Raw genomic sequence first — 26,004 nt, 5'->3', positions numbered from 1 at the left:
GAGGGGAGAGTGGCCTCCGTCAGCTGCATTTCCTCGTGGGTGGCTGACAGATATCCGATCCAAACCAAAAGGGCTGCAGACTGGTCAGCAGCTTCCTCTCCCAGTCTCCACACTGGCCAAGCCCTGGGTCCCAGCCAGCTATAGTATTCCCCCCTCCTCCTCCTCCGATCCCTCTTTTCTTTTGTTGGAAGCCCAACCCCTTTGAGGTTGCCTTGTCGATTGCGAGACTGAAGTAAGCACACTTAAAAAAAAAAAAATATGTATACGGTGCAGCCAGGACAGGCAAAAGCGTGCGGTTTATGCGCACTGCAGGTAATAGGAATGCTCGATTACACAGGTTAATACGGTAGCGCGGGGCGTGCCCCGAGCAGTTTCAACAGCAGCTGCGAGCCTGGCGTGTGAAAAACTGGGAAGCAGGCTAAGCGGGAGCCGCTGTTTGGTGATCCAGCAAAGTCCCTTTCGAGTGTTTGGGTGTGGAGTAGGGCAACCTCCAAGTGCCCTGAGCCCCGATTCGTGACCTGGCCGGCCGGCTGGCTCTGCGTCCCGTCCGAGCTGTCAAACTTCTGCAACTCGTGGGTGGTGCGGCAGGAAGACCTGGACCGGATCTGTCATTCATTCACTCCCTATCTCGGAGAGAGGGCTGGAAACCCAACCCCCCGGAGACAGCAAACTGTCTGAAAAGAAGCGCCGACCGGATTACGCCCCCCCCCCCAAAAAAAAAAGAAAGATTCTTTTCCTCCTCCATTCACTACCTTGTCTCCTCCCCTCCCTGGACTCCTTCCATCCAAAGCATGGGCTGTATAACAGCAGCAGCCCCGAGGAAGCAGTGAGGGATCCCTGAGGCTGGACTAAAGGGGGGGGGGGACCAGCAGGAGGAAGAAAAGGAACCGAGCCGAGGACGATTGTGCTTTGGCAGCACCTGTACGTCCCTTAGTATCACGAGTGCTTGGGGGGGGGGGTCTCCATCATCCGTGGCGACTATGGGGGCCGGGGGAGCTGCCCTTCTACTGTTGTTCGCCTTCGGCCAGCTGTGCCTCAACGCTTCCTTGGAGGAAAAGAAAGGTAAGAAGAAGAAATCTTGATTCCTTATCGTCCAAGAGAGCTTCTGTGCTATGAGGCTGTGGCAGGGCTCACAGGTATGCCCGGGAAGGGAGGGGGGGGGGGCTCCTATGTGACCCTGCAAGGATTGACCGGGGGCAGTGATCTGATTTGCCTTCTTTCAGGGAAACGGCACAATCTCTTCCTGATTTCCCTCTGGGAAGGGGGAGGGATCTTCTTAAGGCTTTATTGGCAATTCTTGGCTTAGGCTTTTCTAATCAGGAAGAAAGGTAACCTGTAGCTCGTCCACACACTTGATTCTCGGGCTACGTCAGTCCTCTTTGCTGGTGTGGGAACTTTTTGTAGGCTTTGGGAATATATGGAATTCATTTCCTTTTGGGGGGGGGGGGAGAGAAACTTTAGCTATTGTTGAAGGATTGTTTTACTATTTGAAATCATATGTGGAGCTGTAGGCAAAGGTGTGTACAGGATTTCTTTTATTTTTTTAATGGCAAACTGAAAGAAAATCTGACGTTCCTTTATCATCTCTGTCAATCTGGTTGCACCTTTTTATATATATACTAAATATATATATATATATATATATATATATATATATATATATATATATAAATGGGAGTCTTGCTAGCATTAATTCTGAGCAGATGCAGTAGAGTAGATACTATATTGTCTACTCAGTGTATGAGGTGGGGGGGGGGGAGGGGTGATTTGGTCCTAATATAGCCCTAAGAGATATTTGCAAATATATGTTGTAGTATTTGAACCCCGAAAACAGATTTGTGCTCTTCACTCTGACTGAGAATTTTTTTTTTTTTTTTTTTTTACAAGAAGGAGCAGTTCTTGGAAACATGAACTTTTAAGTATGACATCTCCCAAAACTGGAGCATGAAATGAAATCCTGTGGATTATTGAGGGATCTAAGGAAACAGCTGTGAGGAGCGTATAGTGAAAACATATTTTTGTACCAAATGAAATGCAGTTGCACGGTTGTGGCACCCAAGCCAGCGAATTCCCATGCCAAGCAGACACATTTGGGAGGGCAAAACACGTGGAGCAGACGACTGCTGTCCTAGCTGTCACATTTCCTTTGCTTCTTAGAAGATCCTTGCTTAGGAATCTGTAGCTTTGGTTTTCTGCATCGTCTTGCCCGGTTTTTCCTTTTTTTTTTTTTTTTGCACCGATGCTTTGGTTTTCCAAAGTATAATGATAGATTCTGTAACCGGAGATTGGGATACACTACTTTTCCAGAGCCATAAGAGTCACAGGGATGCCAAATATATGGTTTCAGGATTAGATAGGGTTCCCTTCCTCTGACCTCCAGGTGTCGGGATGTGTGGTAGGTAAGGTTTTAAGAAGGAGCCTGGGAAACTGAAACCTCTGTCCTTGAAAGATAAGCAGTTATATAGCAGCTTTTAAATTTTCAAAGAGTACCGCGAGTGCTAAGCTCAACACAAATCATCCCTTGGTGGGCAAAGTGAAGTGGTTTACGCAGTGCTGCGGGTGCCCAAGCCCTCATTGCACGTGCCTATACCTGCAGGCTGCGAAGTTTACTCGGGATTTTTTTTTTCACTGCACAGAAAACATTTTGTGATTCCACACAATTAAGGGGAAAAAAAAAAAATCTGCTCCTGGAACCAGACACGCCAGATCTAATTGCACGAAGCAAGAGGATTGCGTTCCATCAAGCAAGTTGATACCTGTTGTCAATATGCAGCTTTTTTTTTTTTTTCTTCTTCTTCTTCTGGGGAGTTGACTTTAACTGCTGTGTTTATGCATCTTAACATAAACTGTTTTGAAGCCAGTCCTGAGTGAGAGGCAAGAGCAGGGAAGGCTGAGGGATAAGAGCGACTGCCAGTGTAACCAGTTTGGAACAGGGCACTCCTGTTTGGAGCACGCTCTTTGTGCCTCCAGTGCTGGCTCTGCCTCCTAGCTTGTTTAGGATGCTGATAGACTATGGATGAACAGCCATGATCACTGCACACAGCCTTCCTTTGGTTTCACAAAAAAAATGCATAGAAGAGTGTCGGTGATTTCACCCCCATTTTTATTTTATATTTTAAAAATTCTTTATCCAGTTTAAAACTAACAATAGGTGCAACATAATTAATAAAAACATTTTACACTTTAACAGCACTTAATATTCTATCAAATTATATTATATATCAATTATATATATCCCCCCCCCCCCCCATTATACACCCAACAATTACCCTCAACCATAAATAGATCAAAGTATCCCCCAACCCCACCCACCCTGGACATGTATATTCATAAACTTTTTTGAAAATCAATAAAGTTTATGAATATATATTCCCCCCCCCCTTTTTAAATTAGCAGCAGACCTCACCACCCCGCTGCGGAACCTGAGCTCCCTTCAGTTATTCCGCAAACAACTGAAAACCTGGCTTTTCAGCAAATTGTAGCTCTATCCTTCCCCCCTTTCTCTCGCCCCTTCTACACATAAGTTCATGTAATCCTTTTTCTTCTTCTCTACCCACTATTTTAAGTTCTTGTAAACCGTGTCGAGCTCCATTCTCATGGAGATGATGCGGTATATAAACTTAAGGTTTAGATTAGATTAGATTAGCAGACAAGTCTTGATTAAAAACAAAACAAAACTGAGATTTGCCAACAGGAATAGTAAAAGTTGCTTAAAGCCATCCACCTCTGTCAGCCACCCTTCCAGGGTAAATGGAAAAGGAGGGGCAAACATTTTGACGAGATAAAATGAGGTCATTTGTTGCTGCATCATGCAGCAGAAACATCCTTTAATGATAGCCCTTACCTAGGTCATAATGTTTTGCATTATTACAGATTCAACCAGTGTGTCAGAGAGTTCACAAAGGCATTTGGGAGAAGGCAGCATGGTGTAAGGTACAGTTTTTCCTTTAGAAAGAACACATGGCCTCACTTTTTCATTTATAATTTAGGGCGCCTGATCTATTTTGCAATCAACTAGGTGTCTCGCCCCCTTCCCGTTTGCAGAAACAAGTGTCTTAAAGTACAGTTGTGGTCAGGTGGAGGAATAAAGAAATATTGGCTGTTGCTAAAGCTAGAAGCTAGATCTGTTGTTGGGCTCCACTTTTTTCAGGGTGGTTTGATCCTGTCTTGGAGTTAGACCAGGGGTAGGCAATTCTGGTCCTCGAGAGCCGGAGCCAGGTTAGGTTTTCAGGATATCCACAATAAATATGCATGAAATAGAAATGCATCTCAAGGAGGCAGTGCATGCAAATCCATCTCATACATATTCATTGTAGATATCCTGAAAACCTGACCTGGCTCTGTCTCTCAAGGATCGGAATTGCCTACCCCTAAGTTAGCCAATTGCATGCAGAGGCTTTACTGGGAGGACCTGCTAAATATGCAAATAATTCATTAAACAAACAAACAGAACCAAGGACCCTGTATGTAATGTGTAATTTCAGGACTAGATCAATTAATGGTGCCAGTTTGCATCCAGAGATGAAAGAGGGCTGCTAAGTGACCCAGGTCAAGGAATGAAGATTTATTGCCAGTTGGGTTTGGAACTTACATTGCAATGCAATGTGAGATTTGTAGTCTGTGCTGCTATCATCTGAACTCCAGCCTGGTGGTCATGAGCCCTAAACTACTGGTAAACTAAAACTTAGTTTTATAAATTGGTCATTGACAACTATGGGGCTCGACTTGGTTAACATTAAGATCAAAATAATAATACAGAGGAACAAAACAGAGAAGAAACTGGTTTGGGAGAAGTAGAAATAGTTAATTTCCAAAATGTTTGGCGAATAGAGCAGTCTTAAAGATAAGAAGGGGTCTAAGCTTCTTAATGAGAGCAACAAGTTGTTTCAGAACTCTGTCAGTTTTAAAGAAGGAGTGACTAAAGTTCCTAATAGATTTAATTTTGCCCCTAAAAGAGGAAAAGGAGAGTTTTAATTTTTGAGAACTTCTAGCCAGATGAGATCTATGTGCATTCCATTCCAAAGGGACAAAAATAATAAAGAGGCCAAATAGAATCTTAAGTACAATACAAATGCATTTAAATTGAATTCTCAGATGACCTGGGAGCCAATGAAGTTTTCTGAGCAGTGGGGACACATGGTCAAACTTGCTCCTACCAATAAATCCTCAGAATAAATCCACTTAGAGGTGCTTAAAAACAGGCTCCAATGCCCCCTGGTGGGGGGGAGGGAGGGGTCTGAAGACATGTTGGAGTGCTTTACAAAATGCATGAGCAGAGAAAACTTTTCAAAGAAGCTACTATTCTTTCTACAAAAATCAAGTATATGAGATTCAGAAGTGCAAAATCATGAAAATCCTCTGCAGTGTCATTTAATAAACAATTTGATTCCTTTTCTATGCAAGCCACTTCTCATTTGATGACATTGGTAAAATCAGTTCACCTCTTCTCTGCCCTCTCTGCTTCTAGAAGATGCGGTATATAAACTTAAGGTTTAGTTTAGTTTAGTTTATATGTGCTGTATAGGAAGATAGATAAAGTCAGGCAGTGAGGTGACTTGCCTTCTTTCACGGAAACTGGTCTTTTGAATATTTTTTTCCTGATTTTCCTCTGGGAAAGGGAATAACAATGGCTGAAAAAGCCAATACAATTAAGAGTAGCAACTTACCATCAAGGATAGAACAAACAAACATGTCAAATACCTAATTAATAAGTGAAGAAGCACTGCATGTAATGTGTGACATGATGAAATAAAACAAAATTTTAAAAATGAAGAGATCAAAAAAGAAGAAGAGACTACAAATATTTAAATCCTAATGACAGAATATTGCAGAGTCAGGGCCCCGAATGGGTTTGCCATAGGTACGTCATTGTTCTGCACCCTAGGGGGTAGGGGTCACAAAATTTTATTTGGCTGCAATTATGGTGTCGTGACCACAAAAAGACGAGGAAGCACTGTCTTGAGCTACTCCATTCCTCCTTGGTAGGTGTGCAAACTTTGTTGCATCTGAGAATTAAATTATATAAAATTTAGGCTCCCTTTTATGATGCCACGTTAGCGCTTTTTATCGTTGGCCGTGGTGGTAAAAGTTCCGATGCTCGTAGGAATTCTATGAGCCATGAACAAGAGTCTAATAAACAAGGTGATTTAGCATACTTTAGATATAAATTTTTAAACCGAGTCCAAGTTGGTGCCTTAAAAGAGTCAATTCAAGTCTGCCAAACATGCACAACGAGGTACATTTGAGTTCAAAACCTCAAAATCGGATGGAATAAAGCATGACTGTCGCAAAGTTTTTATTTTCCTCTCAAAATGTGCAGCGATCTCTAGAGATGGCGGAGCCTTAACTTGCGGGGCAAGTGTTAAATCAGTGACATCAGAAATAGATGATACTATTCTAAAAAGTTCTTTGATATTTAGCTTCGATGAACCTATTTTTGTTGAATAGAATAACCTACGTTTTTCCTTTATTTTCTTCTTATATTCCTTTACTCCCTTGCACCAGGCTAATCTATCTTCATCTAGTTTAGGTTTTTTCCATAACAATATTTATTTTTTTAAATTAGTTTTCAAATGTAGATTCAAATATTGTAACAACACATTATAATAATACAAATATTATAACTATTCAATCATTATATATACATTGTAGCAATACCATTTAAATAAATATAACCAACTTGTTCATCCCTTTTCTTACCATCCCTCCTCCCCTCTCCCAGGACTGCTAAAAAATAATAATAATAATCATAATCATAATTAAATTAAAATCTATCAAGCAAAACATGACTTCGTGCTGTAGGAGATAATGTTTTTAAAAAGTCTAGTTTAGTTTTTAACCAAAGTCGCTCATACTGTCTCAGGAGTCGTTTCTGTGTCAAAAGTTCTTGATTAAACCATGGCTGTGATTTTCTTTTATGTTTATTAATAAGATGTTTAGGTGCCGTGATATCCAGAATAAAAGAGCTGGATTTATCCCATTGCGCCCAAATGTTTCCTGGAGAGTGTTGTTGATAATGTTTAACTCAAAATGACTCCAGAATTCTCCTTCGGGTTACCTTATAACTCCAGAAAAAGGAGGACAGATTGAGACATCTGGGTTTCACTTCCATTGCTTTCAATGGAACTAAAACCCAAATATCTCAATCCGTCCTCTTTTTTTTTCTGGAATGATATGGTAACCCTAAGATTCCTTATACACATGTACTGTACAAAGCGGTTGGAAATAATTCCATGATTCATGCTTTGTATGCTTTTCTCTCTTTTATTTTCATTCTTTTCCAAACCAGGAGAATGTTTGGATACTGCTGTATTCAGTCTTTCCATGAGACAATTTTGAATTAGTTCTGTGGCAGCAATTATGCTGGTGAATGCCATTGGTTCGTTTGGATATTTGGCACATATCACAAACAAAGATTTGTCTGGTATCTCTGGAGAATTTAAGCTTCACCCAGAAGTTTCAGAATTATCCAGAATGTAGCTTGAACTGCTGTTTTCTGTAAGTCTAGTATTTTCAAATCTGAAATTTCAAGGTCCAGCCTTGGTGTAAAGATGCTTAAAGCTCCTACAAAAATAGGAATAACCCAACATGGCTTATTCCAGAGTCTTGTAAATACTTAATTTTTTGTCTTATATTCTTGTGTCTCCTGGAACCACATTGTCAATAGAAATCACAGTATTATTTTTAATTACCATGATATTACCATATTCATTCAAATGTCATTCTGTTTGAATTTGAAAGTCCCATACAATTTTGGCTTTTCATTTTATATGGGGGTTTTCTACAGTGTGGATATACCAATATTTGGTGACTCTAAAGTTGTATTTCTTGCACTATTACATTTGGAAAAGGTCCCTCTGTACTGGAAGCAATTTTTGCACTATTTTTTTTTTTTTTTTTAATTGTGACTCAAAGGCATAATCAACCATGCAGCAGATTGATGCACAAACCTGCATTTTGGACTATGCTTTTATAGTTATTGGTGGGTTTCTTGTTTGCTTTGTTAATAATAATAATCATTTAAAAAAGACCACATCTCTTTTGTGGTTTACTAACAACTTTTTATTCAATTACACTTAATTAAATAAAGCTGTCTGTAGAATATCGCATCTGCACCAGTGTAGCCTATCATAACCATGTGTCAATTCCCCTATTCAGCTGCCTGGTGTGCCCTGTTTTGAATTGTCCTAACTGTAACTGGTAGTTAACAAATATGAAACAGAGCTTGCATCAAATTCATAGTTGAAGGGTATTTATTTTCAAGTAATAAATGAATTAAACCGCCACCATGAAAGTTAGAATGTCTTCATAGCAGCGTTTGAAAGTCATCCAATGACCTTTTTGCTCCTCCTATCTGCAGAATTTTTGAAGCAGATCCCCCGCATTCTCTTCACTCTCCTTGGGGCCTGCATTACACAGACTGGCATCTGATTGGTTCAGGTGGGCTGAGTGATGCTGCTTGTAGCATCTGATTGGTTCAAGAGGACCGAGTGATGTTAGTCTGTAAGGGCACTGCTCTGAACAGCACTGCTTCCAGGAGCATGGAGAAATTATGGGATCAGAGCTGAGAGCATTGAAGAGATGAGTTCCAAAACATGTTAAGTACATTTCTTTCAAAAATGAGTTCATACTAGAAAAATAGGGCTCCTTTTACGAAGGTGCGCTAGCGTTTTTAGCGCACGCACCGGATTAGCGCGTGCCGCTAGCTGAAAAACTACCGCCTGCTCAAGAGGAGGCGGTAGCGGCTAGCGCGCGCTAAGGCCCTAACGCACCTTCGTAAAAGGAGCCCATAATGCCTTGTTGGGTAGCCATAGCATGCGTGAAATTTGCTCTGAAAGACATTTATTCATCAGATATATGATAGTCAATTAAATAAATTTTTATGATAGCTAAAATTCTTGGAAATATAAACTTGTGTAAATCCAGAGAACAGTTTTCTGAACTTAACAGGTTTTGGAACCTTTTCAATTTCTACAGGATTGCCAATATTACTTCTGACTTAATATACCTTACGTAGGTACACATTTCTTGTCTCTTAGTGTAGTCCTCTTTCTTCTCACCAGCCTCTCGAGGATAAGGGAAATGTTGTAGAAAAGCTACTAAGAGCCAGCCACCCGTGCTGTAGTGCCTAGAATCATACATGGTACCAAGCGCATGAATTCCTTTAAACACATAAAATCCTGAAGAGCAGCCAGGCCCAGCCTTTTTTTAAATACATATTTTTACTATGCTGTCTCTACAGTTCTCCTATAATATGGAAGAGTACTGTAGGGTTACTTGTATAGCTATGATTGTGGATATTCAAGATATTATATAATGACTTGTTCTGTCAGTGTAGCTGTTATTTATCATTATTTTGAAGAACTAAAGGTAACAACAAGATCTGATACATTGTTTATGGAAGTATTTGCCCCTCCCCCGGTTTCTGTATAGCTCACCCAGAGTTGAGCATGCATTTTGGATTGTGGGTCACAGATCCTCAGGTAAACTAATCGGCTAAATAGGTGTTAAGAATCAATTTTAGGCATGAACAAGTGCTAATTAGCAGTCATTAGTAGTTATGCACAGTGACGTGCAGTCAGGGCCTTCAGGGGATTCGCCCCACCCCTAAAGGCTCTGAGGGCACTACTCTGAATTTGATTGGTTGAGCAGGCAACCAGCCAGTCAAATTCAGATCAATACTGTCAAGGCCTTCATTGGGGTTCAGAGATTCCTCAGCCCAAGAGCCCTGCTTTTTTGTTGTTTGTTTACTTTTCTGTTTGATGCAGTTTGACTAGTTGAGCAGGGCTGCCTACTCATCAGATCAAACTGCATCAAGTAAAAATAAAAAAAAAAAAACCAACAGGGCTGTAGAGATTCACTGATCCCCTGAAAGCTCTCACCGCATGCCACTGCTGTGCACCCAACTTATCTCATGCATAACTCCAAAGGGGAAGTGGCCAATGGATGGGCAGGTGCACGGGTATAGAATACTTGCAATCCTGCGCATAACTGAAAGCATTTGGTTGTGAGTATGTTCACCAGCCTTTGGCAAGCATAAGTGATCACATGCAAAGTTAGGCACGAAATTGCGCACTAAGGGGGACACAGTAAATGGCACCCAGAGGTAGGCATCATTAAGATCCATGCTAAGTGCCAACTCTAGAAAGGTCACATGGAGCTAAAAACCTGTATAGGATAGTGCATAGAGCGAATTCTAGCACCCAACTTTAGGCACAAGGGCTCACAGCTGCTAAAACCTGGTGTAAATCCTTGCTCCCAACTGATAGAAGTTGGGTACAGAAATCCAAGTATTAAAAAGCAAATCTAGGCAGGAAGGGTAGTGCAATAAGAAGGGTCAAGGGTGCTTAGTTGGTGACACGTCATTACTCTTTCATGATTAAGAAAGGAATGATAATAATAATAGCTTTATTTATATCCCGTCATACTTTTTCGGGAAGGGGTAAAACGCATGGAGTTAGTTTATGGCTCTAACAGACCTCGGTGACAATTTAGTGCTGACGGATCCGTCTCAGCATAGGGAGGGAAAAATATTAGGATCCGTCAGCGCTAAAATGTCACCGAGGTCTGTCAGAGCCGATTTACTGGGGCTGCAGGAAACCAGTTTAAATGATTCGTTTTGGAGCCACTCCAGCACTAGCACTAGTCTCTGGCTCTGACAGACCTCGGTGACATTTTAGCGCTGACGGATCCGTCAGCACTAAATTGTCACCGAGGTCTGTCAGAGCCATAAACTAACTACAGGCGGCACGGACCTCAGATTTTTAAGGACGTGCGGGTTCAGATCCGCGAGGTCCGTCAGGTCCGTGAGGTCGGCGTTTTACCCCTTCCCTACCTTTTCAGTTCAAGACGGTGTACAGTATTGAAGCAAATGAGTGATTACAAGGTACAGGTATAGCTATAGGTACCGGGATATGACAGCATAGGGGAAATGATGAAGGGAGTTGGGTAGGTTTGGAAGGATGGGTATTCCATCAAATTTATTGAAAAGGTGGGTTTTCATTGCTTTTCTGAAAGATTGGTATGTCGGAGAGTTCAGGAGGAGGTCGCTTAGGGTGTTGTTCCTGATTCCTGCTTGGAAGGTTAATGTCCTTTCAAGGAATCTTTTGAATTGGGACTGCGAATAGTAATGGTTTGCGAGAGAGGCGGGGTTTGTCCTGTAGGACAAAGTGTTTTAGGAGATAGATGAGTGAAGTGCCGAAAAGTGTCTTGTAGGCACCCGAATTTGAATATAATTCTCGCCTCGATCGGTAGCCAATGGAGTTTTTTGAAACTTGGGGGTGATGTGGTATAGGTGTAGGATAATGATGTTGCTGATGTGCAATGAATAGTGCAGGAACTAGAATTATTGTGTGAAAAAAATGGTGTTAATGTTTATGTTCTTTTGATATGCTGGAAGCTGAAATTCAGTAAAGGTCGCAGGGATGATGCACTAATCATGAGTTCTGTTCGGCCTGGAACTGTCTTCACAGAATAATAGCTTACTTCCCAGTTTTATAAGGGTGCTCAAAGTTAGGCTCAGATCCCAGATGTGTGCAGAAACTAGCCAGTCAATTAGTTGCCAACAATCAATTATTTGAGTTAATTGGCATTTAATTGGTACTAATTGTGAGTTATGCACACTTCTGCCCTATACCATGTTCTATAACAGGAGTAGGGAACTCCGGTTCTCGAGAGCCGTATCCCAGTCGGGTTTTCAGGATTTCCCCAATGAATATGCATTGAAAGCAGTGCATGCAAATAGATCTCATGCATATTCATTGAGGAAATCAGGAAAACCCGACTGGAATACGGCTCTCGAGGACCGGAGTTCTCTATCCCTGTATAACATGGGTGCCTAAATTTCCTAGCAAACAATGCAAAGGGGGGGGGGGTGGCCATGAAAAGGATAAGGGCGGGTCAGGGGTGTTTCCAGAAATTAACCCCTTCTTTTACAAAGGTGCGCTAAGCGTTGTAGCGTGGATTTAGCACATTCTAAATCAACGCGTGTGCTAATCGCTAATGCGTCCATAGGATAACACACACGCATTAGCATTTAGCATGCGCTAAAAAGCTTAGCTCACCTTTGTAAAAGAGGAGGTACGTGTCATCTCATGTTATAGAATGATGTGTTCCACTGATTGATTTTAGTACTGTAACAGAAGGTTTTACATGCTTATAAACATACTGTATGCCTTTATACTCACTTTACCTAAAGTACAGCCATTCAGAGCTACAACGCTCAAACTATTTACCTAGTACAAATCACCATGACATAAGTGCTGGGAAAATATAGAAAGGAGACAAGCAGACCTCTGATTGATAGGAATAAAAGAATGGTACACCCTGATCCTTCATAATTAATTGCACAGCAGTGATAAGAGTAGATGTACAATAGCATTAGTACAGTTGGGAAGGAGTGTTATGGTACTGAAAGCTGTGAGCATGGCCCCTCCAGCAGTATTTTGTCAAGTCCTCCAATGCTATATTGTCAAATTGGTATTCTTTTTTTTTTTTTAGTTCAATCATTTTTATTGACATTTAGGGCTCCTATTACTGAGCCGCGTTAGGGAATTAACGCGTGGAATAGCGCGCACTAGACGCCGGCCTTGAGTTGGCGTTAGTTCTAGCCACGTAGCACGGGTTTAGCGTGCGCTAAAATGCTGCGTGCGCTAAAAACGCTAACGCAGCTTAGTAAAAGGAGCCCTTAAAGAAATCATACATATGTGAATCTCGACACAATATAAATGACGAGTCATAGGTATGAATAAAAAGGTAGTAAAGAAAAAAACAACAGAATATAAAACAAAACAATACCAATTAACAATTACTCATTAAGGCTGTCATAGATACTTCAAAACGGGCAGTGTGGATGTACATGGTTTAGCAGGCGCATGACTATAGGATTCTAATGGCTCCCATATTTTATTAAATTTATTTAAGGCATTAATCTTTCTGCAGAAACACGCTCAAATTTAGCAGTTAAACAAACCGTATTCCACCAAGTTATGCATTCTGTCATTGATACGTCCCTCCAGTGTTTCAAGATAACTTGGAGTGTGTGGCGCAGTGGTTGAAGCTACAGCCTCAACACCCTGGGGTTGTGGGTTCAAACCCCTCACTACTCCTCGTGACCCTGGGCAAGCCACTTAGTCCTCCATAGCCCCAGGTACGTTAGATAGATTGTGAGCCCACCGGGACAGATAGGGGAATTGCTTGAGTACCTGATTGTAAAACCGCTTAGATAATCTTGATAGGCGGTATATAAAATCCTAATAAATTTGAAAACTTGAAACTTTAATGGCCAAATATAGCAAAATTCTCAATAATTCTGATTGATTATCAGACAATGACTGCTAAAGTCAAAAATGGCCCAATACAATGACATTTAGGCCCTCTTTTACTAAGGTGCGCTAACTGATTAGTGCGTGCTAATCGAGTTAGCGCGCGCTAAACGCTAACACGTGCATGCTAGTCTATGGACGCGTTAGCGTTTAGCGCACGCTAATTGGTTAGTGCACCTCAGTAAAAGAGGGGCGGTAAATGTTAGCGATTCCTTGATTCTCAACAGGGTGCAAATAATATTCCATACTTGTAGCCAATAATCGCGTATATGCTCACAATAGTATAATGAATGGCTGAAAGTGCCGACCAACAATGATTTGATTTATCACATTTTTTTTTTTTTTTTACAAATTTGGTCTTGGAGGATGAGATGTATCTATGTATCTATGCATCTATGAGACAAACCTGTTTTTTTCCGTTACATAGAGCATTTTGGACCCTGGTTCGTTTACAGAAGTTAGATAGCTCTAAATCTAATAGATGCTGGCACTGTCATCTCGAAACTGGGACATTAGATCATTTGTTATTCTATTGTCCATTGATTCTTGCTTTTTGGAAATCAATATGGGGGTCAAATAAATTGTATGTTGGAAAATCCAGTGGCATTATCCTATGATACTGTGCTGTTTGGCATGTCAATGAGGGCTAAGAGCCAAATATCATCTAAGAATAACAGGCTTCTACTTATTACCATACAACAGATTACGAGTAATTGGAAAAACTGGAAGAGACTTAATTACAGTTTCTGGTGGAACTCTTTATGTCGCATTTATAAAATAGAAAGGACAATAGCCACACAGCAGGGGAATTTTAGAAAATTTCAGGAGATTTGGGAACCATTAACAAACTATTGTAATGATTGAATATTATTTTCGCCCTTAAAAATGCACATCGGGGAGGGGGGAAGGGTTTTTTGATTTGAATATTAAATGAGGTATATAGGAATGGGATTTATGGTAGGTTTTCTTGAATTTAAAGAATGTTATTGATTAGGAGGCAGGGGGGAGAGAGAATCCAAGATGGCGACGGAGTAAGTCGTGTCGGCGAGAGGCTCCTGCACGACCGGCAAAATATTTACTTACTTGCCTTTTTTTTCCTGCCTTTACAATGCCGAAGCGCAGGGGAAGACAGAGGGGCGTTCTTCCTACTTTCTCTGCCTCTTCGCCGTCGACGCAGACGGCGATTACCAGCTTTGCCGTCCCAGTTGGAGCAGGCGTGTCCGCTGATCGAGGGGGGCAGACCTCGATCTTGGAGGGCGAGACTTCGCTCAGCCCGATGGGACCTGGAGTTCCTCCTCGTCCCGGGACGGTGTTGGGAGCGATGTTTGCAGCACAGGAAACTCCGGAGTTGATTCCTCCGGTGGTGCTGCCGATTTCCCCTCTGACCCCGGATGAGTTGCACAGCTTGCCGGCCCCTGTGCAGCCGACAATGGAGAATGGAGGAACAGAAACCTGTAATGCTACAGAGAAGGAGAAGGTGGAATCCAGTGGAGTGATTCCCGGTACAACTTTGCTTCCTCCTTTGATAAGACCTGATGTTATAGACATGGAGGCTATTTGGAGTGGCTTGGAATCATTGTATAAGGTATGCTCTCAATTCGTCACTTCAGCCCAGAGTACCAACATACAGTTTAAGACTTTTGATGAGAAACTTCTAAAGCAATCCGATAGAATAGACAAATTGGAAAAATCTATGACTGAAGCGAAAGCTTCAATTAATTTACAACTGAAGGATAAAAATTTACTTGTTAGAAAATTGGAAAATTTGGAAAATGCTAACAGGAGTTTGAATCTTAGACTTTTAAATTTTCCTATTTCCAAATTCCAACCGGCAAGAGAACTGCTTCATTCCTTCTTGAGACTAGTACTTAAATTTCCTGAAAATAATTTACCACCAGTACATAAACTTTATTATTTAAATATTCCTAAAGAGGATAAAGGAAAAGGAACCGTAGCAGGAGATTTAGATCTCACAGCTATCCTGGAAACATCTCAACAAGAAGAAATTATGGGAAGAGCAACTTTATTGGTAACCTTTGTTTTTCAACAAGATAAGGAAGCAGTTCTTCGTCTATTCTATAAAACTGATAATTCAGAATTTCATGGTTCAAAAGTCTCAATTTTTCCTGATGTATCAAAATGGACAAGATAGACGAAATAAATTTTTAATTTATCGTCGACCAATTTTGAGTATAGGAGCAACTTTTCAGTTACGTTTTCCCTGTAAATGCTGTATTACCTATCAGAATAATAGATATATATTTTATGAACCTGATCAGTTGAAATTTTTTCTTGAGGGTAAAGCAGCTGGTTAAGCTCCAATCCCCTCCATGCCTTTTCTATTAACCAGGATGATAATTTTATTTAATCCAACTGTTTGATCTCCTAATTTAATTTGAATGAACATTTCTTGAAAAGCCAACTTCCCTTGGAGGTGTAGGATTCTCTCTCCCTAGTTTGTGGACTATGAACTTAGTTAAATTTGTGAAATTTTTGATTTATAATTTATGTTATGTTTCTTCTTAAATGTTTATTTCTATTGCATTGTTGTTTAACAATCTGTAAAATTATAAACAAATAAATTAAAAAAAAAAAAAAAAGGAGGCAGGGCGGATAAATTCTGATATGGATTTTAACAGAATATTAAAGGGTCCTTTTATCAAGCCGCGCTAGCGGGGTTAGCGTGTCGGACATTTCATCAAGCGCTAACCCCCGTGGCTGGCTAAAAAACGAACGCCTGCTCAATAGCGCGGCAGGCGGTTTAACGTGCGGTATTACGCGCGTTAAACCCCTACCACAGCTTGATAAAAAGACCCCTAAGTGTTGTATTTGAGTTTAAAATGTTATAAATGCTGTTACACCTATTGTAAATTTTTTTTAAAAAATGAATAAAGAATTGATTTATCACTTTTTAATTTTGGACAATTTATATGGCGGCCAAATGGCTCTCTGACAATTTCATCTGATTGCTTGACATAGTTTTCAAGTGACCAATGGCTGCTGTGAGTTTCCAAGTTTTAGTATGGTTTGATAACAGTGGCGTAGCGAGGGTGAGTGGCACCCGGGGCAGTGGTTCCTGGGGTGGTGATGCCACCCTCCCCTGCCCTCTTCTCCACCCCCTGCTCCTTCCCGGCTTCTCCCGTACCTCTAATTTTGCAGGCACGAGCAGCATCACAAACTTGCCGCCCGCATCGGCTCTCTCTGACATCACTTCCTATGCATGGTTCCTGGAAGTGACATCAGAGAGAGCCGACGCGGGCAGCAAGTTTGTGATAACTACTCGTGCTGGGAACATGAAAGAGGTACGAGGGAAGGGGCGCATGCACATGATGGGGGAGGGGTTGGAAAGGAGTGGGAGAGGCAGAGATGAGGACGGTTGCTGGCACCCCACCAAGATGGTGCCCGGGGTGGACCTCCCCCCTCCCCCGCCCCCTTTACTAGGCCACTGGTTTGATATACCCACATTTCAAGGGTAAAATCAATGCAGTGTACAATAATTACAATATGAGTAAAGGAGGGAGAGGAAAGTAGAGAGGAAAAGAAAGGGGGAAAAAAGAGATCTTAGAGGAGGGAGCTACAGTGTATGATAGCAAAGGAGAGGGAAGATAATGAAGGAAAAAAATATAGTCCATATCTATATCTTGCATTTAAGGTCCCCCAATCATTAAAGAGCAGCGGAGAGGGTAGTGAGATTAGGAGTCGTATGCATCATGGAATAGGAAGGTTTTAAGGAAGGATTTTAATTTCTCCAGGGAAGTTTCTAGAGAGGGACCAGTGACTGAGAAGATGCTGTAGCGTGTGAGGTCATAGGCTATCGCATGTCTGTTTATAGTATTATGAGTAGATTTTGTTATAGTGAGCGGAGGGTATGTGAAGGAATGTATGGTGTCAGAAGTTGATTGAGATGGGGGGGAGGGTGGAACATCCATGTTTTAAATACAAGCAGTAAGATCTTTGAATGCGATTTGCCCTCCCCCCTCCCCTTTTTACAAAACTGCAATAGCGATTTTTAGTGCAGGCTGGTGTGCTGAATGTTCTGCGCTGCTCCTGACACTCATAGAGTTCTTATGAGCGTCGGGAGCAGCTCAGAGCATTCAGCATGCCGGCTTGTGCTAAAAAACACTATCATGGTTTTGTAAAACTGTGTATGTGTGGGGAGGGGAGTGTAAGATATGGAGCCAGTGAGCAGATTTGACTAAAGGAGTAATGTGACTGAATTTTCTTGCTCCGGCTTTCATTACAATTGGGGTATTTTGAATTATTTCCCCTCAAATTAACTATTATCAAGGTCCCCTTCTTTTCTCATAAGCAGGTTATAATTATGAGCCAGTGAATTAAAGATGAGCTCAGCCATTGATTTGCTATGGCTAGCTGGGGTGAGGTTCTAATCTAAACTAATATACAATTATATTAATCATCCAATAAGAAATAAGTTCAAGGCAATTTACAATACAGAAAATAAAAACCTAATAAAACAAATAAACCAGTCCATAATAAAACAAATAAACCAGTCCATAAAGTTCAAAAATCTAACAAAAAAAGAAAAGAAACCAAATATAATGAAATAAAAATGTCTTCAGGTTTTTGTTTTTTTTTAAACGAAACCTAAAAAGCTAGTTTCAGATCTTATTTGCCAAGGCAAATCATTCCAAATGCAAATAGCAGCATAGGTGAACATAGAATTAAAGACGGATAGTACATTTGAGCGACCTGCTTAATCTGGTCGAGGAGGAATGTAGCTGAGCGAAACAAAACAAAACAAAACAAAAATCAGATGGCTCTGCCTTCAGAATGTGATAAACCAAACAGGCTGGGACAAGCATATTTTCCTTTGCCGAGATGTTACTTAAACTGTACCAAATTGCAGGTTTGTGCTAGATCAAATTTATTTTTTAAAAGTGACCTGTTGAAAAGCTGACTGAAAGTGGGACCTTTTTTTTTTTTTGAACTTTTCAGCCATGGGCATACGGTGTCGTGTAGTGTTCTCTTTCAGTGGTGTTGCTAGTGCAAGAAATGTTGGAGATTAATTCAAGGACAACACAAAGCGGAGATGGCAAAGAACAGAGGCGCGATGACAAGTTGAAATAGCAAGATCGGTATTAGCTATTTCAACTTGTCGTCACGCCTCTGTTCCTTGCCATCTCCGCTTTGTGCCGTCCTTGTGGATGTCTCTGGAGATCTTTCCTTCTCTGTTTTGCTGCTGGCGATTAATTCAAGCCTTGTGCGAGGTTTGATAGGCCGTTTGATGGTACCTGGCTGAGCAAGTGCATTGTTTCAGTCCCTCTAAGATGTGCAAGCATAGGGCAGGGGTTTGCAATATGACACGCTGGCCGCACCTTTCCACACGTATAGTTCAAGAAGTCCTTGGGGCTGTGTTTGGTAAACAGATAATTCCATCTTCCATGCCCCATATGTATGCAGTTCATGGCAGTGTGGTCCAATATTTCTGTGAAACTGTAACCCAGAAACTCAGTGGTTAAAGCGATGACCAAATTTGTTGTTGGGAATTCTGCCATCAGATGTATTTATTTATTTATTGTTTTAAAATCTTATATTCTGAAGATCCACCCATTAGATTATTCAGAGCAGGGGTAGGGAACTCCGGTCCTCGAGAGCCGTATTACAGTCGGGTTTTCAGGATTTCCCCAGTGAAAATGCATTGAAAGCATGCAAATAGATCTCATGCATATTCATTGGGTAAATCCTGAAAACCCGACTGGAATACGACTCTCAAGGACCGGAGTTCCCTACCCCTGATTCAGAGTGTTTTTTTTAATTTGGATTTTCTTGTTTTAAGTCTAGCTTAGACCTTCTCAGTTCTGGTTCAAGGTGACTTATATTCATGTGCAGTAGCGATCTCCCTGTCGCCAAAGGGCTTGTAAACTAATACACCCACCCCCTTTTACACAAAATCACAATAGAAGTTTTTAGCGCAGGCCGGTATGCTGAACGCTCTGCAGTGCTCCCGACACTCACAGAGTTCCTATGAGCGTTGGGAGCAGTGCAGAGCATTCAGCGCGCCAGCCTGCGCTAAAAACTGCTATTGCAGTTTTGTAAAATGTGGGAGGTTAAATGGATGCCTTATAATTCCAATCATAATGCATAAACAGCCAAACAATAATCCCCCCCCTCCCAAAACAAAAACATAGTTTGGGAAAAACAGCAAAGCTTAAGATTTTCAATTTCAATACAATTTTGAAAAGCCTGCTGGTGTACTACGGCTTTTATGAATCCTACAAGTGCATTACAATTTGGAACTACAGCAACCTACCAAAAATGAATGTGTGGTATCTGTAAAGTTAATGCAGCACCTATTAGGAGACATTCAGTCTCTCTCTCTTTCTCTGTCTCTCTTTTGTCTCTCTCTCTTTGTCTCTGTCTCTGTCTCTTTGTCTCTCTCTCTCTCTTTGTCTTTGTCTCTCTTTTTGTCTCTCTCTCTCTCTCTTTTTGTCTCTGTCTCTCTCTCTCTCTCTGTCTCTCTTTTTGTCTCTGTCTGTCTCTCTTTGTCTCTGTCTCTCTCCGTCTCTCTCTTTGTCTCTGTCTCTTTGTCTCTCTCTCTCTTTGTCTCTGTCTCTCTTTTTGTCTCTCTCTCTCTCTTTGTCTCTGTCTCTCTCTCTCTCTCTGTCTCTTTCTCTCTCTTTGTCTCTGTCTCTCTCTCTTTGCCTCTGTCTCTTTGTCTCTCTCTCTCTCTTTGTCTCTGTCTCTCTGTCTTTCTTTTTGTCTCTCTCTCTCTTTGTCTCTGTCTCTGTCTTTCTTTTTGTCTCTCTCTCTCTCTCTCTCTCTCTGTCTCTGTCTCTCTCTTTGTCTCTCTGTCTCTCTCTCTTTGTCTGTCTCTGTCTGTCTCTCTCTCTCTCTTTGTCTCTGTCTCTCTCTCTTTGTCTGTCTCTGTCTCTCTCTCTTTGTCTCCGTCTGTCTGTCTCTCTCTCTATCTTTGTCTCTGTCTTTCTCTCTCTTTGTCTCTGTCTCTGTCTTTCTCTCTCTTTGTCTCTGTCTCTCTCTCTCTCTCTCTCTCTATATATATATATATATAAGATTGTGCATTAAAATGTCCATTACTATGCAGGTCTGTGGTTCTAAATCTTGCAGATTCACAAAGGGGCCCTTTTACTATAGCTGCAGCAAAAGTGGCCTTAGCGTGCCCTGTACACGAATCTTTCCTACGCGCTAAGGCCACCTGTACCGAGGCCAGAAAATGGCACATTTTCCCATATTTCAAATTAATGACCACATGGACATTATAAAAACTAACAGCGCGAGCCCCACCGCCACCTATTTTACAAGGGATAAGGTCTCCGCGCTACCCCTGTGATAATTAATTAGCTTGCGGCAATGCCTCACATGCTAACTGATTATTATCGTCACACCCACTCTCCTCCCCCTAACCTGTCCTCTTCAAGGAGAAAAAAAATTATTTAATGCGTGGCGTATGTGCGCAGAAAGGCAAATTTACTGTGGGACTCCAGCACCTGCCCCATGTTAAGCTTTGTTAATGCGTGCTGTGTGTGCTAATGCTTAATGTAATTTAATAAAATGACCTCATAATGCCTATTTAGGAGGTGCTAAATTTATTTATTTATTTTTAGTATTTAAATACCACTTAAAGCCTGACCCCCTCTTTTACTAAGGTGCGCTAGCCGTTTTAGCGCACACTAAATATTAGCGTGGCTAAACACGTCCATAGACTATAATGGATATGTTAGCGTTTAGCGCGTGCTATTTTTACAAAGGTGCACTAGGGCCTTAACGCACGGAACAGTGCGCGCTAAAATGCCGTGTGTGCTAGCCGCTACCGCCTCCTTTTGAGCAGGCGGTAGATTTTTGGCTAGCGCGCACTATTCTGATGCGTGCGGTAAAACCCGTAGCACACCTTTGTAAAAGGAGCCCTTAGTAAAAGGACCCCTAAGTGGTTTACATTCAGGTACTCGTGTATTTAAGGGAAGAGAAGAATCTTGAGAAATTCAAAAGTAATTTAAAAACATTTCTCTTCAAAGACGCTTTTGATAATTGATGAAACTTACTGCAGTCTAGAATATTTTATTGTATTATATTACACTATTTTTTTTGTTATTCATTTTGTATTCTCCCATTTTTTGTTCTACTTTCCTATAATGATTTGTATTTCATCTCCCTTCCTTCCTTGTGTTTTTAAGTTTGTTTTCGTAATTTTTTTTATTTTTTTATTAATATTGTAAGTTAATATGTATTGTTCTGTTTGTATTATTCCCCAGAAATTTTAATTTTAATTTGTTCATCGCTTTGAAATTCGACAAAGCGATTAATCAAAACAATTATTAAACTTGAAACTTGAACTTGATCTGTCCTGGTGGGCTCACACTCTATCTAGAGATCAGCGTCCTTTGGAGAATCATGCCCTAAGTGCCTAATGCACTTTAGTAAACATGCTCCTTTAAGCGTTCTAGCTCCTAAACTTTAGAATAAATTACCCTTAGATTTAAGACAATAGAATACTGTGTTGCAATTGAGGAAAGCTTTTAAAACTCATTTATAGGTTCTTGATTCTTATGTTGCAACTGATGGCTTATTAGGTTAGTTTCTATTCAAGCAACTTCAGACCTGTCTCTGAATCTCCTGTGTGAGGTTTTTTTTTAAATTGTATTTCACGGCTTTGTGAACCATTTTGAGTGATGATTGTTTTCAATAACATGGTATATAAAATTCCTAAATGAATAAATAAATAAAATCAATTTCCTTTTGATCTCTAGATAGCCTTTAGTTGAACCAAATCCTATAAAGAATGGGTAGCAATCAAAAAGGCAGTCATCTATGTCAGTGAAAGATGAGCCTGGGTAAAATGAATCATAATTAGCAATCAGGATCAACTTTTGCATTATTAGTCACTGAGAAAAAAAAAGTGTGTGGGAAACCTTCTGCCCCCACACCTGGTAACTCTAGGATTTAGGTGCAGGTGTTTTCCTATAGATTGCACACAGTTGTATCATCTGTTTGAACTTAAGATGAAATTTAGCTTTATTCTTCATAACTTCTTCCCTGCAAAATTCCTAAGTTGCATAACTAGATAAATATTTGGAGATATTTGACCGGTGACTTATTTTAAGATACTGTAAAAAAACAAAAATATTGCCTAAAGTGTGGGCGGTTGGGGCACAGGGTAGGGGTGATGGTGGTGGTTTGGAAGATAATTGATTGTATCTATTATATTTGATATACCGCTTGTACGTGAGTATTAAGCGGTTTACAAAGTTAAATACATTAGGCACTTTGGACTTCACTCTCTCTCCCGAACGAGCTCACAATCTAAACTAAAGTGCCTAAGAGAAAAAGATCATTATTCATATATTCAAAGATAAAAATAGAAGATGAGAAGGAAGAAGGAGCCCCAGAGAGATGTAGAAAACCAGGGAAAGTGAAGCAGAGTGGTTATATTGTAGAGAAAAAGATTTTAGAGACTGTGATGTTTTCTTTGATTCTGCAGATCTTTCTTCTTCTTGGCTTGAATAGAAACATAGAAGATGACGGCAGAAAAGGGCTACAGCCCATCAAGTCTGCCCACTCTGCTTACCCACCCCCTGTCTATGCCCTAATGACCCAATTTCCTTATCTTGACCCTCGTAGGGATCCCACATGGGTATCCCATTTATTCTTAAAGTCTGGCACGCTGTCTTTAAGAATAAATGGGATACCCATGTGGGATCCCTACGAGGGTCAAGATAAGGAAATTGGGTTATTAGGGCATAGACAGGGGGTGGGTAAGCAGAGTGGGCAGACTTGATGGGCTGTAGCCCTTTTCTGCCGTCATCTTCTATGTTTCACAGTGGATGAAAAAATGGTCTAACCAGCTGACTGGGATTACCTCTTTGATCATCCATGTTTGAGATAACGTTTTCGATACAAAGACCATGTCAAGAGGGTTACCCAGCATATGCGTTGGGGCTGAGACAAGCTGGCTATAACCTAAATCAAGAAACAGGGTTTGAAAATTGTTTAGGCCTGTAATGCTAGTGTGGTTGAAGTCACCAAGAACTACCAGATTTGAGAACTTAGCAGCAGATAGAAGAATCAGCTCCATGAGCAGATTAACAGTGGGGTGTATATTAGGAGAAATGTTATGTGGAGAATAACTGAAGATATTAGTAAGTGTTCAGAAGGATGGATATTCATAGATTGTCATTTATAGAACTTGAAGCAGCTCTTGAAGATAAAAAGTAGACCCCCCCCCCACCTCATTTCACATCTCTGGTTTGTGAGATGTAGCCAGTGGCGTACCAAAGGGAGGAGCGTATGGCCCGGGTACATGCCCTAGGGCGGTACACAGCTGGCCAGGTCCAGGTCCAGAACATCCTGCCCTACTGTACAACAGGACCTGCACCTCAGCGAGGCTGCCGGAGCACCCCCTCTGACGTACTTGCTCTGGAGCAGAATCGGCAGCCGCGCTGAGGTGCAGAAAGGTCCCGTGAAGACTACGTCTGCCATCTCTGCTCTGGAAGAAGTAAGTTACGTCAGAGGGGGGTGGACCCAGCAGATGCAGTCATCACGGGACCTTGCCGCAACTCCCTGCATCTGCCGGGTCCACCCCCTCCAACATAACTTACTTCTTCCGGAGCAGAGCCTGCAGACACAGCCATAACAGGACCTTCCTGCACCTTAGTGCAGCTGCTGACTCTGCTCCAGAGCAAGTATGTCGGAGTGGGATGGACCAGCAGCCGGCAGCTACAGTTATCGCGGGACCTTGCTACATGAAGGGAGAGAAGGGAGCAGGACTGCTGGTATGGAAGAGTGGTGGAGGGAGAGAAAGGGGGCATGGTGATATGGCAGGATGGTGCTGATGGAATTGGTGTCATCCCTATTCCCTTCAGCGTCTTCTCCCCACTCTCTCTTCCCCATTTCCCTTCAGCATCTTCTTCCCACTCTCTCTTCCCCATTTCGCTTCAGTATCTTCTCCCCACTCTGTCTTCCCCATTTCCCTTCAGCATCTTTTCCCCACTCTGTCTTCCCCATTTCACTTCAGCGTCTTCTCCCCACTCTGTCTTCCCCATTTCACTTCAGCGTCTTCTCCCCACTCTGTCTTCCCCATTTCCCTTCAGCGTCTTCTCCCCACTCTGTCTTCCCCATTTCCCTTCAGCGTCTTCTCCCCACTCTGTCTTCCCCATTTCCCTTCAGCGTCTTCTCCCCACTCTGTCTTTCCCATTTCCCTTCAGCGTCGGTTCCTTTTCTCCACTACCCTTCCCTCTCGCCATCTCACCGCCCTTCGGCACCCTTCGCGCGGCCCCCCTCCCTAATTCCTACCTACCCGAATCTATCTATCTCCCTCCGTCCTCTTTACCTTCGTGTGTGTTTTGAGCAACTTCTTCAAAGCCGTCGGAGCCTGCAAACAGTAGTGTGCGTGTGTGGGCAGAAGCTTCTCTTCTGACGCAACCAGGAGACTATTCAGCACCCCTGTCCTAAACACAGAACCTGCTGCAGTCTAGGGGCATAGAGGCAATGAATTATACTTGCTTTTAGACACCCCCATCCTAGTATTAAGCTGTGACCCTATTCTGTATTAAGCCTATAACTCCTTCAGCTGCTTCCAGAACAGCCAGGGCGTCATTCGCTGTATTTGAGTGTCCATGTGAAATAGTCGCTCACTGTCCAAAGACAGTAACTCATAGTGTATGGCACTGCTGTCCTGTTGCTGATTAAAATTGTTGATTTGTTCATTGATAATTCATAATTGGCCCAAGGGATTCCAACAACCTCTTGTTATCAGATCATGAGATGATACTAGATCAGTGGTCTCAAACTCGCGGTCCGGGGAACACATGCGGCTCGCAAGGTACTATTTTGAGGCCTTCGGTATGTTTATCATAATCACAAAAGCAAAATAAAACAGTTACTTGATCATATGTCTTTTAGCTATAAATTACAATATTATTAGCTAAAAGGAAAGATTTATAAACTATAAAGAGTTTTACCTCATGCAAAATTGTCACTTCTTTAATAAGACATCAACTATTTTTTCTGAGGCCCTCCAAGTACCTACAAATCCAAAATGTGGCCCTGCAAAGTTTAGATCAAATGAACCTCACCCCTTAAATGCTGCATATAGCATTGATAGGTCTGTCTTTATTTTATCAATGCCGTTGTTGGCATCCTGATGTAGTTGAGGTGTGGAAGGGCAGCGGAAGAGGGCACAGTCTGAGAATAATTGGTCTGGTAGGATGAGGATTGTGAGGAAAAAGAATGGAGACCTAGGAGCTGAAGAGGTTTATGACCACTTCATCGTGGTATTTGGGACAGTATAAATACATGAGATCTGTCTCCTTACCTGAGGAGAAAAGGTGTGCTTTTTGGCACTTTTAATTGAATCCCTGATGCAGGCATTTTGCCGTAATATGACCGTAATATGCCGTAATAAAGATCTTTCAAATGGATCTGTACTGTAGTTATGCCTCCATTTTGGGCTTTCTCTACTTTGTCTTTTTTTCAACATAAAGATGCCATGAGGGGTTAGCCTTCATCTGTAAGTACTGTCCTATCTTGTTTCATGATCCGTAGGTAAAAAGAAAAAAGTATGACTCATATGGTTCACCCTCTCTTAAGCCTGTACCTGCTATCAGCTTCTACCATTGCCTTGACTTTAGCCTGATTTCCTCTTCCTGAAAGGTTCACCACTAGGGGGGGAAATCCCCAACAGTGAGGCAATAGCACCCTGGTTAATTGC

General features: G+C 41.6%; 1 protein-coding gene across 1 annotated transcript in view; it reads left to right on the top strand.

Moving 5' to 3' along the window:
• Positions 1-290: 290 nt before the first annotated feature.
• EGFR (epidermal growth factor receptor) overlaps positions 291-26,004 on the top strand; it is a 406,644-nt gene continuing 380,930 nt past the window's right edge. Inside the window, exon 1 of the mRNA XM_033930303.1 lies at positions 291-1,062. Within this exon, the coding sequence (XP_033786194.1) occupies positions 981-1,062 (82 nt within the window). The 5' untranslated portion in view covers positions 291-980. The remainder of the gene's footprint in view (positions 1,063-26,004) is intronic.

The sequence above is a fragment of the Geotrypetes seraphini genome, chromosome 2 (assembly GCF_902459505.1).
Source record: "Geotrypetes seraphini chromosome 2, aGeoSer1.1, whole genome shotgun sequence".
Taxonomy (NCBI): Eukaryota; Metazoa; Chordata; class Amphibia; order Gymnophiona; family Dermophiidae; genus Geotrypetes; species Geotrypetes seraphini.
Note: the sequence above shows the minus strand (reverse complement) of the source record. Positions and strands in the feature narration are given on the sequence as shown.